The 14,423-nt window shown below is 37.7% G+C and overlaps 1 protein-coding gene across 1 annotated transcript in view; it reads right to left on the bottom strand.

Moving 5' to 3' along the window:
• Positions 1 to 243: 243 nt before the first annotated feature.
• The window catches only part of LOC109049771 (apoptosis regulator Bcl-2-like), a 49,087-nt gene continuing 34,907 nt past the window's right edge, over positions 244 to 14,423 (bottom strand). The window contains exon 2 of the mRNA XM_042714519.1: positions 244 to 468. Within this exon, the coding sequence (XP_042570453.1) occupies positions 334 to 468 (135 nt within the window). The 3' untranslated portion in view covers positions 244 to 333. The remainder of the gene's footprint in view (positions 469 to 14,423) is intronic.

Consider the following 14,423-nt stretch of genomic DNA (forward strand, 5'->3'; position numbering starts at 1 on the left):
TGTGTGCACGTGTTTTGTGTGTCGATCTCTGTGCGAGTGCAGCTGTATATGGCAGTGACGAGCATCATAGTCAAAGTGTGCGAGCGTTCCTGTGAGTCCTCATTCTGTATTATTGTTTTTTTTTTTTTTTTTTTTTTTAACTCCAGTTTTTTTTTTTTTTTTTTTTTGCCACAGCTCCTGTGGCTGGAGGGGCGTCGAATCAGCGGCAGCCTTTGAAGGACACTGGTGCTGGGCTTAGCGGGGCAGTGTGGCGCTGAAAGATGCTTTGATAAGCTGAAGAGGAGAGACAGGCAGAGAAAGTGAGATAGTTTGGTGAAGAGACCCATAGAGCCGTCACTTCTGAGCAAAAAAGGCTCCGATGGTCATTCCTGCCAAGCCGAGCATTGCCAATCCAAGTACTTTTGTTAGGTACGAAAATGGGTGGAACACAGAGTCTCTCTGCTGACTGTACAACTCCACGAAGGCTTCCTGAAAGAAAAAGAGAGGAAAAGAAAGCAAAACATTAGGAACATGTAAAGAGGTGAAATTATTACAAAAATAGTCATTTAGAAGTAACATTCTCCATTGTTCCACTCTAATGGGGGGAAAAACAGACAATAAATGGAACAACTAGACTCAAAAGTTTGGGAACATAACTGCACAAAAAAAAGAAAACTGCACAGTAGAAGTGCATTATGGTAATCTGGGACACTGCTGTACTGCAATTTACTTTGATCAGGTTAGCCAAGGTAAGCTTCATGTAATCCAAAATTACCATAATTGCCCCACATTTACCATATTCTAAGCAACAATATTCAAACAGGAAGTTCCAAAGGTTTACCCAAAATAAACTTGATATTATAAGATAATGTACAGCTAGCTGACTAGCCAAAACTATACTGATAAAAGCAAATATTGTCAAAGCTGTGAGGATGGGAGACATATTGAAATGTAAAAATTGTTACGAAATAAAAATTGAAATAAAAATTGTGTGACTGAATTGGAATATGGAAGCTTCAAATATGTAGTGATAAAGTCAAATTCAGATTTTAAGTTAAAGTTTTTGAAAGATGCTTTTTAAAAGATGATCTTTGATGTTTTATGCTCATATATTTTAAACTGTAATTTGTTCCTGTGATGACAAATATATACAGTATGCCAAGAGTAAAATATTAAAATACTGAAAATATACAGTATATTCCTAACAATATATACAGTACATAGTTTATGCATAGGTATGTATTCAAGTAAAATTACTGGATAATCATTGGATTATCAGTTACCAAATAAATCATTAGTTGCAGCGCTAAAATCTGGCAAAAAAACAAAGCAGCAACAGATCTTAAGCAAACAACATTGTCACACATTTAGTGTCTGATAGAAGGTCTATAATGTGAAACATGTCTAATTGCATTGTATAGGGAAATTATGTGTTTTGGCATGGGGATCTGAGATAAGCACATCGACACCGTCCAGCCCAGAGAGAGAAACACATCGAATGATAGAGAGAAAGAGGGGGCAGGCACAAAGAAGACAGCTCAAATCCGTAACATTGAGCCCGGTTCCCTGTGAGCCCACTCACAGAGGACTAGACGGAGGAAATAGGGAAATAAAGGAAGAAGAGCGTATAAGACAGGGTCTCTGTGCCAGGGCTTCCACTGTCTCATCACTCCTACGCACAACTGCGTCTGCCGTTTCCTTCTCCAACCAGACTCACTGCAGACTAACTAACACGTCTTTCACGCATCTGTATAGCTGAAATCCTACACTCAAACATAAATACTTATCTGCATTTGGCACAAGGAAATGACATAGTTCATCCCCCTCCTGTTTACAGGGCCATTTAAAAGGAAATAATTAGGTTCTTTCCCCAAGAGCAGACAGTGTAAATGAATATTGTACAGATAAAATGAGGGACAGCCCCTTTCAAAATAATCTTCCAGAAGAATTCACAGCCGTAGGTCACGAAAGCGACAAAACATTGCTGATGTAATCAAATGATACCATCGATTTCTCTCGATCTTCAGGCTGTTGGCAAAGCTACGAGAGGTACTGCCCCCCTGTGTACACAAGTAGGTGTTTGTGAATGTGTGTTTGCATTTACATGCACTTAGGTGTGAGTGTGTCTCGGTTGGTGTTTCTGGGTTTAATCACAAGACCCCCAGCAGTATCCACCCATGCACTCCTGTTTGAAGCCCTCTGATTGGGATTGCGAGGAATGTGAGGGAGAAAATGTATGCTGAAACTATGTTTGGGAATCGAGAACTGGTTTCTTTTTAAAAACAAATACCAAAATCACCTGTCAGGAGTTAATAATAAAAATAGCTAAAACACTAATAGTGTTCACGTCACTGCTGTTCACTGAATCTGCTGAATCCACATTACGAAACAAAGTGCTCTCTGATTTCCAAATTAATGACTCTTATGAGCCGGTTCATTTTAGTGAATCAAACACATGTAGCTCAACCAGTGTAGTCTGATTCACTAACAAATGACTCTTATGAGCCAGTTTGAGCTGGTTTGTTTTGGTGAATCAAACAGCTATAACTAAACCAGTACTGCCTGATTCCCTAAGAAATGTCTCCTATGAGCTGGTTCGTTTGGCGAATCAAACACATGCCAGCCAGTCTAGTTTGATTTGGAAACAAATGATTATTATGTGGTGGTACATTTTTGTTAATCAAACACAAATAGCTCGACCAGTGTAGACTAATTCCCAATCTCTCCTGTGAGGCAGTTCATTTAATTGATTCAAACACATACTGTATAGCTTGACCAGTGTATTTTGATGAATACCGAATGTTGGTTAGTTTAAGTTAATCATACATTATTATTAACCCGGTGGAGCAGTTACTGAATAATCTGACTGATTTACGGAACTAAAAATTAACCAAGAATATTTTTGTGTTTGTAGAGGTTTGTGAGACCTGAATCACTGTAGTTACTTGTAATAAATATGTATAAATGAAAAGTTACCATATTTTTCATTTAATATTTTTATATAATTCACAGTTAAATAATTCTGTGTCTTATTACATATCTGGTCCATTAGCGTCTTAAATAACAGATTGTTGAGCGCAATATATGCAATAAAAAAATTGGATGACTATTTTCAAATATTTCCTCAAAAACTCTGAAAAAAAAATAATAATAATAAAAAAAAAAATCATGGAACTGTTAAGGAACCAGAATCATTCATAGGAATCAGACCAGAATCTTTAAATTTCTTTCGATTCCCATCCAGCTAAAATTGTGTGTATCTTTTCTCATTCTTCATCTCCAGATCCCCATGCAGCATGTAGTTTCCTACTCAATAAGTAAAGCGGTGGTTTTATTGTGGTGGACAGCGTCGAGTGATCATCCTGCAGGCGCTGCTTGGGCCCGGGCTGACCCAGCGAGGGGGCCGCCCTATACGCCCAACTGTTTGAATTACATTATTCTGTGCTTCACTGGCAAGAGAAGTTCAGTCGAAAAGAGCGAGAGAAAAAGTAGTGCAACACGCCCTTTGTGAATTTCCAGCACATGCTGGGACACAGAGCATTTGAATCCAAGAACATCAGATAAAACTGGCCGCGACTTGACAGGTGTACATGGATAGAGAAAGACATGGTGGGCAGCTTTCTGAGGCTTTTAAAATTAAAATATGCTGATGCAACATAAAGCAGTTAACTGTGTAAAATTCCATTAATCGTCATTTGTTAATTGTCATTTGTTCAAGTGCCATTTTTTAAATTTTGGGTTTTACCAAAGAGACTAAAACATGAGCAGCAAATCAGCATATAAGAATGATTTCTGAACCATTTGACTCTGAAGACTGGAGTAATGATGCTGAAAATTCAGCTTTGCCATCACAGGAAGAAATGACATTTGAAAATATATTAAAATAGATCTTTTAAACAGTAATAATATTTCACAATATTACTGTTTTTACTGTATTTTTATATCAAATAAATAAATGATAAATGCAGTCTTAGTGAGCATAAGAGACTTCTTTCATGAATAATGCAAAATCTTTTTTGTTCAAAAATCATTTATACATTTGCACAACCCTAGTACAACATAATGCAAGTTGCAGCCAAAAAACACAATGTGAAGACACTGGGAAGAGAAAGGTGGAATCAAACTTAGGTTTGGACCAAACAATCAAACTTGATGCCATCTGCTCCAACAAGGGAGGTACAGAGCTGCAGGTGTGCACATCCTCCAGCAACAAGCAATCTGAGCAAATCATGAATAGCATTCCAAAAATTATCAACCTGCAATGATCTGATAGATAGAGGAGAAACAAGTCTTTATTCCCTTGCTGCACAGAGGTCACACTTAATTCTTCTTTACACCATGTAGCGAGTTAAGTATATTTAACCATAACACAAAAGCCAGGCTTGCCATTTGTTTGCACCAATAACAACGAGCCTTATTATCAGGGGAAAAGCTCCTTGCTATCTCTTAAGACATTTCCACAGCTTTCTCTCTTTCTCTCTCTCTATTTATCTGTCTATCTTATCCGCCTCTCTCTCTTTTGGTTTGTCTGTCTGCGCAGGCTTTAAGAGCACCTGGCACAGAGCAACGAAGAGGGAAAGGAAAGGAGGGAGAGAGAGGGGGTGACAGATATGACTACTGTAAAAGAGGGCTGTAACAATAGCACAAAATGAGCTCACAATACATCCTAATAAGAGCCACAGGAATTAGTGCCAGCGGAGATGTCAAACCCGAGAGGCTTGCTTGGGACGAGATGTCATCACAGGCATGTCTGACTGCTGCCGATGTGATGAGGGCATAAACGAGAGCCCTGGCTGCCCCATCAGTGGCAGAGGTGACAGGACCAAGTTGGGAGGTGTTGACGGCCACGTGTCCACATCCCTGTTTGCTCTGTTTTTTTCTCCCGCATTGGTAAACATCCTCATTAGTGGAGCTTCCGCCCTGTGTTTGAACAGACTCTTGTCTGTTTGCCCAAGGCCTTTGTTAATGGCCTCCAAAAGCGGCCCTGTACACACACAGGTACTGGCAGATGCAAACAGATGCGATTATCGCTGTTGTATGCTAACTTTGTAATCATACAATCAAAGAGCAGAAAATGTGTAAACGATGTCCAACTAATCACATATGTGAAATACAGTATTCGCTCTAAGCCCGCCTCTTCCTCCATCTCTATTTCTGTCCTTCTTGTGGACTGTTGGTCAGACGCAAGAGTGTCTTGGAACTCTGTCTAAACCAAAGCACCTTAGTGGCCCCTAATGTCCTCGGAAAGGCACAAAGCGGTGGGTGCCAACGGTCTAACAGAACACTACAAGACTTCCTGTGGTGGAGGAGGTTTGGAGTAGCATGTTGCAATTTTAGAATGGAAATGAAAGTCGGTTAATGAGATCAAAAATGAAAAGCGTGGCCAAACAGAGGTCTGGCAGAACGCATGAATGGAGCATTGGTTTACAAGCGGGCAGCGTTTACGGCCTTGTAAGGCAAGCGGCAGTTGCTCAGGACTAAGTTCTGCGTCAAGTGCACTGGTGTCATCACATCCTCAGATTGAGCATGAGGCCAAGAGATGAGCTAATGCAGAAACAGCTGACCCTCTTCACCTTAAGGAAGGAAGAGATAGAGTTGCATTACCTCTTTTAAGAAAGCATGCATGTACAGAAAGAGTTCCTCTGCCAATTGTCTTGTCGCTAAGGAACTTTGAAATGAATTCTGTGATCAGAATAAATGTCTGATCTCATGAATTTTGAAATAGAGCCGCTTCAGTCAGCTAAGATGTTCATACTGTACATCATTCAATGACACAAGTGTCTGTGGCTGTCACACTGGCAATGCCATAAACCACAGGACAACTGGAGATCACAAGAGGGACACCTACAGGAAGTTTTCATGGACAGCAGAATGACAACTGAAATTACATATATGTGCTTTGTATTCAAGTCATAAATCACACAGAATTGTATAATTAACCAATATAACTTTTATATGTAAAGTGAAATTATTTAGTATTTATTTGATTTGACACTTATTTTATTTTTGTGGTTTTTAGTTTTGACAAAAATACATATATTTTACTACCATTCTTTTTGTAAGAAATCTCTTATGCTTACCAAGGCAAAATATTTTGATACAAAATACAGCAAAAACAGTAATAATGTGAAACATTATTACAATTTAAACAACTTTTCTATTTTAATATATTCAAAAAAAGTTAATTATTCCTATGTTGACAAAGCTGAATTTTTAGCAACCATTACTTCAGTTTTCAATGTCACATGATACTTCAGAAATCATTCTAATATGCTGATTTGCTGTTTAATATTTTTGTGGAAACTGTGATTCTTTGATGAATATAAAGTACAAATGAACAGCATTTAAATAGACATTATAAATGTCTTCACTGTTAGTTTTGATCAATTTAATACATCCTTACTGAATAAAAAAAATTATTTATTAAAAGAAATACTACAGTTTTGATAGGTATAATATAACATTATATTATATTAACAATATATAAATAATTCCCAACTCAACTTTCTGTCTCAACAGAGAAATAGGGAAATATATCAACAGAGAAAGAAAAACAAATTATTGAAGGTCACTGTCTTTTTTTTTTGTGGCCCCTTCCCTTTTCCCCATAGCAAATTTATCACAAAGTTATCTTTTGATTGCTATGGTTGTAAATGTAGTGGCTGCAAAAGTAGTGAAGGAACAAAGAATAATTTGCCTTTTTCACTCAAACACACACACAGGAAATGCAACAGGAATCATTTTAATTTAAATGCATATTAAACACGCACAGGGGAACTGACCCATGAATGTGAATCAGCCATGTTTGTCAGGCTTTTCAATCATAACAGTACCAACTTAATAAATCATCAGACTAGAAAAACAAATCCTGCATAACTAGAGGGAAGAACCTGCCATCTGCCGCTGGTGGTTAACAGACCCACACATCTTTATATTCATTTTAAATGAGACCATGGTTAGGAACAAAATCACCCAAAGAGCACCTCACCCTTCCGAAACAGACAGTGGATATTTTGTGTTCAGTAGTATAACAGGATCAAGAAGCCATGAGCGGCTGAAATAACAGAGCTTAGCAATAATAGGAGGAAACACCATTATCACGAAACCTAGTGGAGACACAGATAAGATGCTGCTGGAACTCTCTGCCAACTCAGTTCCTTGTTAGACATGGTGGTCAGAGCTGAAATGGCATCTGACCCTGACCAAAGCCCAGATGCTAGCGTGTGGCCATCTTCCAGAGCTCAGCAGATCAAAGCCATCAGGTCTGAGAAACGGTGCTAATGTGGAGCCGGAGATGAAGATTGCACCTTGACCTTGTAATCTGATGCATCCAAAAAAAGGTAAAGCTCTCCATTAAACTGACATTGCACTGAAAGAGACAAGGCTATGATGTCTCCAGGCTCTGGGCCTCCTATATTTAACAGCATTATTCATGCCCCCCCTCTTTCAAGCATCTTTCTCCCTCTCTCTCTTTTACATATTCTCTCGCTACCAGATATTCTATATCAAATTATTTAATATGCAGTGCCTGGAGCAGCTTTCATCATTCACTTTTTAAATCTTATCTGGTTATCTTATCTATTCCAACCAAAAAGAGAATATTGATTTTTGCATTTTATGTATTTTTTGGCAGAACAAAAAGTAAAGAGGCAGATTGAGTAAGGTATAAAAATCCCTGATACTGATAATAAATACACTGGATAAATGTAATGACTGTAAATATAAAATGTAGACAACTATGATAATTTCAAAGAAAATGCATTGCAATAACAGTGCAATGTAATGTGCTCAGGATGAGTACACCTAAAACAGAAAATGATGTCATCATTTACACACCCTCATGCCATTTCAGACCCGTACAACTTTCTTCTGTGGAACACTACTGGTTCCACTCTGCATGCAATTATAAAAAATGCAGAATGAGTTGAAACTGAGAATAAGTCAAGTTGTAAACTGATTCAAATAATTATTTGAAAAGATCTGACTCATAAAAACAATTAGTTCTTGAACTCAATATTTGTGCTTTTTTTATGAACGTGCCAATGGTAAGTTAGAAAGGTAAACAACAAACCCTAAAGAATAAAAACTATAATATACCTTGGAATATTGCACTCAAGACATATGAACCACTTAATGCATTTTGAAACATTTTAATTGTCAGGGAAAAAGGGAGTATAAATATTCAGAATTTTCATTTGTGTTCCACAGAAGTCATACATGTTTTGAACAGCAGGGTTAAGTAAACAATAATAACAGAAATTTCTGATTTTGACTGAACTAATCTATTGCTTTAAAACAAACACATGCACCTCTGTTATTCACTTCATATATATTCTGGTTAGGTGCTCAGATCTGTTCAGAAACACATTTGCCATGAGCAGTAAAAGTGCTCCCTTTATTGATTTTCAGTAAGTACAGATCTATTTTTTGCATTCGTTGGGGGATATAACAGATTGATAGTTCCTCCCAGCATAGATGCTTTCCACATGTTGCTGAAAACCTGTTCCACTGTGACAAAACACAAGTGAATTCCCTCTATCTGTTTCAAACTGCTTATCCAGGACAAAACATTTCCTCTTTTTTTCCCAGTGCTCTTCAAGGCCAGTAGGGGTTTATGAAGAGTGGGATACGCTGGGATTCAGAGCATAGGCCCCATGGCTTCCACATCAAAGTGAAGCCTCTGGTCTACACACACGTAAGCTAGCGGTTCTGCATTCTTTAATTCTCTGTCTGATTCTGTCTGTGTGATGTGGTACCCTGAGGACTTGACCACTGAATAGGACCACAGGGGCCCCTCCAGTCACTGCTGGTCCAACCCAACTGTGTTGAGTGGTGAAACTCACCTACTCTCTGTTCTGCTAATGACTGCATATTACTGCCTAAAAACAGCCCCACTGTAACTAATTAGACAGACTGCATGTCTCTTTTTAGCTCAGGTCGGGTGGAAATTGGTGGACCATGTCTTGTCTATATGGAACAGTACATTACTTAATTTAATATCTTACATTATCATGAAAGAAATGTCTCAGAAAGTTTATGCAAACATCAGATAAGGCTATGAAGATCTTAACCATATAAGCAATATATGATGATATTTTTGCTGTTTTCTTTTTATTTCGAACCTGATGAAACCAAAAGATAACTCAACCTCTAAATTCTGACTGCATGAGCCATATTCACAGCTTTTGTAAAAGAGCCTAAATATTATGTAAGGCCCCTCATTCATTTATTAATTTTTTTATTTCCAGCTAAAATAACTGTAATACCAAGATTACAGTATCAGAAGAGCATCAGCTATCTAAGCTTTTGGTTTGCTCAAGTTCCACATAAAAAGAGAAAATAATTAAATGAGATGGAAAAACTTGAGTGTTTTATAATCATGATAATATACAAGTAATATAGTTATTTTTGCTGGAAATGCAACAAAAATGGATAATGTTGTAAAATACTTCCAAATACTACACCAATGACTTAAAATACTTTAAAATACTAAAATGCTTGATGTTGTTTAATTATTTTCTCTTTTTATTTGAAATTGATCAAACCCAAAAAAAATATATCTCCACCTCTAAATTCTGATTGGATTAGCCACATTCAAAGACACTGTAAAATAGGCTAAATATTATCTTAGGCACATCCCTTTCTGAATTATTGCTACGTTTTTTGTGTCACTTTTATATGTATAATGACATTAGGCTGACAGCCACACAGATATATTTACTGTAATATAAACGATAAAGCAAAAGTACCCAGTTCTATAATAGATTGTAATCAAACAATAAATCTGATAGATTAATGATAGCTAAATTACAATGATATATGAATTGACGCATTATATCTACGTGATTCTAGGAGCGAATTTCAGTTTGGTTCAGTTGGTGTATATAATTTCTTATCTCTTCAGATAAAAGTGCAATGTAGCATCTAGTAAACGCAAGTCATCTGTGATCCCTCAGAAGGGCTTGATTCACTTGCTTATTTAGGCTGTGTGGTGTTTTCTGGCATTCTATCATAAACAGCCTCTCTTGTGTGAACTGAGTGATCTTCATTTTCCCAGGCTGCTTTCATATCTAAAGCCTACTAGTTTATCCACTCTCATGCTTCATGAAAAATAAAGAAAGAAAATTATCTTATGACAGAATAGAAGTCAGACATGAGGTTGCATAGGGGTAATTGTGTCACACCAAGAATAATTGGCAACAGTACAGATAGTAAACAGTTAAGATAGGTGATAAACAGATGTCACATTTCAAAAGGATTTTTTTTTTTTTTTTGTGCAATGTTGCACATAAAGGCAGTTTCTGAGATTACTTCAAAACTGTGAAATTACTTAATGAAAATAATCAACCAAGTTTAGATTTTTATTTAATATTTAAAAAATGGCAATAGGTAATAGACAAGATTATGAATGATAAACTAAATGCATTATGGCTGACTTATACTAATTCCATCTCCAAAAATGAACGGCGGTGCTTTTAAATTAGATAACTGATGAAACATTAGGGGTTGCTATGCTTTAGCAATTGCCCATGGTTCACATAAGAATTTAAGGTTACATATGCAACATTTCAGATCTGATATAAACCACAACATTTTTTTAAACAGTTCAATCTTACAATCAAGTTACTGTATGTTCTATGCAGCAAAGCATGCTGTAAAAGTTGGGGCGAAAGCATTAAGGGAACGTGACTGTGAGTAATTAGCATTATGTTTTACAAAAGTATTCAATGAGAACGTTTTTACTCATGAAAAACAGACAACACATCATGCTGACACATCAACTATCATGTTGCTTAAATTACTCAACATATGCAAAAAAAACATACCTGTTTTACATGCTAGGGTAATTTCGACATATTTCACAGTTCATTAACATATAACATGTTTGAGCTATGAACTAGTGGTTTGTTCAAGTATGCACTAAAATTGAGCAGTAGTGTTCTTTTGAGCCATGAGAGTTTGAATCTTGCTTGCAACCTTTACCCTGTAAAGCCTGATATATAAAATAAAATATTTTTTTCTTTTTTCTCTTTAACACACCTGATTCAGATAATCAGCTCATTAGAAGTGAGCTCCGTGCATGAACTGTGTTCCCATTGACATGGTTCCTACACAGTGTTCATTGCCCCCACTCCCTGAGCAGGGGAAATCTGTTGAAGTTTACTTCACTTTGGAACATTCATTCATGGATTTGCGCCGTGCAATATCTTCCCACACAGACAAGTGTGACATCATATACCTCGGTAAATAAATACATTTAAATTCAAGTCTCGCACACTTCAATGCACTGTGAATGGAACATATACATTCGCTTCGAACTGGAATCATGGCGGAATATCCTGTGATGTCCACTTCGCAGGGCACTTACTTTCGAATATACTTACAAAATAAATAAGTAAACCATCAATGAAAATAAAGCACAAAGAGATGCGTTGGCTGTCCTACAGTGCGGGTGGCCAACACAGAAAAAAGATTGGGTTCCCACATAGTATTCTATTCTATTGCAAAACCCCTTAGAGAGAAAATGTTAAAACTTTTTTGAGCAGCAAAAAAAAAATAATAAAAAAATAAAACCTGTTTCCATGCTCTGTTCAAGAACATGCGGGGTAGTGGGCATTGGGGGATGTGGGAGCAGACCACCGATTAGGATGGGTCCCAAAAGTTGCCAACATGTGACAGGTGTGCCCACTTTCTCACCCACTTCTTCTACACCCACCCAAACTCAACAGTGGGTCGTTTCCTTCTTTAACATAGAGTGTTTGTCTGTTGAAAGTTGCCAATCATAACTCATGATTGCACAGGAGAAAGAATTCAGCTGCTTCAAAATGCTAAATATACTAGATTTCTTCTCTCATCCATATCGGTATAATGTCTCACTCTTTCCAGACACACAAAGAAACTCAAATATCACACAGTAGGGCTATTCACAGACTCCAGTGGACTAGAACATTGATCAAATGTCATCTATGATGGTATGGAAAAACCTGCAGGTGATGTAAGGGTGATGTCTTGTGAAAGCCAGGTACGATGCACCAAATACATAAACAATGGAACGTGAACATGATTAGCTTTTGATTAAAACTTTTAACCTCACCGCTGAGAAAACACTGTGAAACCCGGCAGTTACAAAGGGGGATTTCCAAGTGTTTTGTATACATAAAGAAGCAGGTACTAAATCAAACAGGAGGGTGCTGGGTAAGTTGTGATAAAGATATGGCATTTTGATGTAGAAACAAATCAACAGGAAAAACAATACAGACTCCAACTGGGAAATGTTATGACTACTGGGGGATCATGCATGAAAAAGCACAAAGAAAGGTGGAGGATCATATAATCTATGATGTTTTGTTTCAAAAGAGAAAGGGATAAAGTGCAAGTGAGGTGCGTTTATAGAGATGTTCTGTCTGGGTTATTGTGCTGACCCAACAATGAATTTCCCCTGATGAATTATTTTTCTTGCTTGGAAGTAATCAGCAACCAATGCAAATTAATTAAATCCCATCCATTTGGTAAATACGTTTGCATAAATGATCTGATCAAGCTCTTAGTTAATGTGGTGGGAGTCAGGACTCGTTACACATCAGCTAGGGTTGCATCCATGAGCATGAGGAGATCTGTATAAATACATGGTAAACCCAAAGCATGCCGAGATTCATGTTCAGCATGTTCAGAAGAACATGTTGAATCAACATTCGTGATTGGTCCTGGAACAATATTTCTATCAAACAAGCCATATGCTTAACCGTAACCTAGACATTTAAAATTTGACTGGTAACAGGAATGTTTTTGGACCTCCAATGAAGCTGATCCAGAAACGTGTAAATCATGTTACGCTTAAACCTGAATGAAGAGCTGCACAAATAATCATTATAAAACCGAAACTGCAATACAAATAATATTTCATTAATAAGTCTGGATTGGCTGTGTGCTTATGAGTGAAGCATTAAAATCTGTTGTAAACTGAACATAAACTTAAAAGTCTTCCTTCAGTTTCTGCCAAAATAAAAGCCAAAAGATTTAATGTGTGAAAGTGAAGAAATTATGATAGAAATATATGAACAGAAAGCATTAAATACTGTTACTCCATTAACAATTTCACGAGTTCACGCTTACATATAATTAGCTGAACTATGGTAATGCATTTTTGGCGTGCTGTCTGGGGAAGGGCTCCAAGCTCAGGAATAGCCTGAACCTAGAATACCCCTGGTATAATATGAACTCGAAGTGAGGAGATGGGGCGGAGGAGGGATGCTGATAAACCATCAGCTGTATTTATACCATGGTGTTGATTAACTTGAGTGTGCACCACCTGTGCTAATTAGGCTAAGTATCTGACGCGCTCCTCCCGAACCATGTTAATAAAAGATCATAAAATGACAGTGTTTATTTGCATACAACAGAACAGAAACAATGATGATAACGATAACTCAAAATGACTATTTAATCCATCACTCATAAAGTAACATTGGAATTATTAATAAGAAATCTTAGGGGAAATCTTAAACGGTAAAATCCTTTCCCCCATATTATTTTACCAGCTATATGCAGAGTTTAACTGTAACCACCAAAGCATGGCATCATACAAGAGGCACTTGACTTTACATAAGGGTGTATGCTGAGTGGTTTGAAGTGTGTGAGTCAGGGCTTTCTATAGAGGTTTATTTGTGCGTGTTTGGGTGTGGGGGTTTAACTGGAGACTCTGAGTCATGCCATGGACAGGTTCTTCATTTGCATGAGGTAAAATCCCTGAGAAGGCAGTGATATGCTGACAGATGCAACAGAACGGGGAGAACATTCAGAGATTACTCTTCAACAGAGCGCTACGTTCCAGCAGCTCCCTGCAAGTGAGCAGACAGGCTGAAGGTGTTCATCTGGGTGAGGTGTTAAACCCTGACAGCCGAAGCGCAGTTCTGAACTGTCTGCACATCCTAATGAAGCTAGCCAACGTTCGCCCTCATCTGTCGGTGCAGCTGATGGAAGCGAAAAATTGTCAGATGCATGAATCATATTTCTTCTCTAGCTACCCGAGCTTTCAAATTTTACTTCACAAACAAATCAATGAAGAATCCCCTAACAACTCATCTTCTCCTCACTTTGTCTTTCCTCCTGTCTTTCTCAAACATGCCTCTGTACCTCAACACCCTGTGTATCTTTTTTCGCTGTATGGAGTTCATGCAATGTAATATCCATAAGGTCCTCTTCATCAGCTCTTTTCTCACACTACCTCTTATGTCAGTCGCATGCAGCTGGGCTTTGAAAAGGAGGAGTATTTGGTGTCATCTTTCGGTGCAACGGGAACACAGAAGGGAGGGTTGCCTGGTTAGAAGGGGAAAGGGATAGACACAATAGCACAGAGTCTTGTTTGAAGTCTGAACCGCAGATTTGGGTCTTGGCTTTACACCACATTGGCACCTCTCAGGTTCCAAACCCATGAGATTGGCAAC

This window comes from Cyprinus carpio, chromosome A24, assembly GCF_018340385.1.
Source record: "Cyprinus carpio isolate SPL01 chromosome A24, ASM1834038v1, whole genome shotgun sequence".
Taxonomy (NCBI): Eukaryota; Metazoa; Chordata; class Actinopteri; order Cypriniformes; family Cyprinidae; genus Cyprinus; species Cyprinus carpio.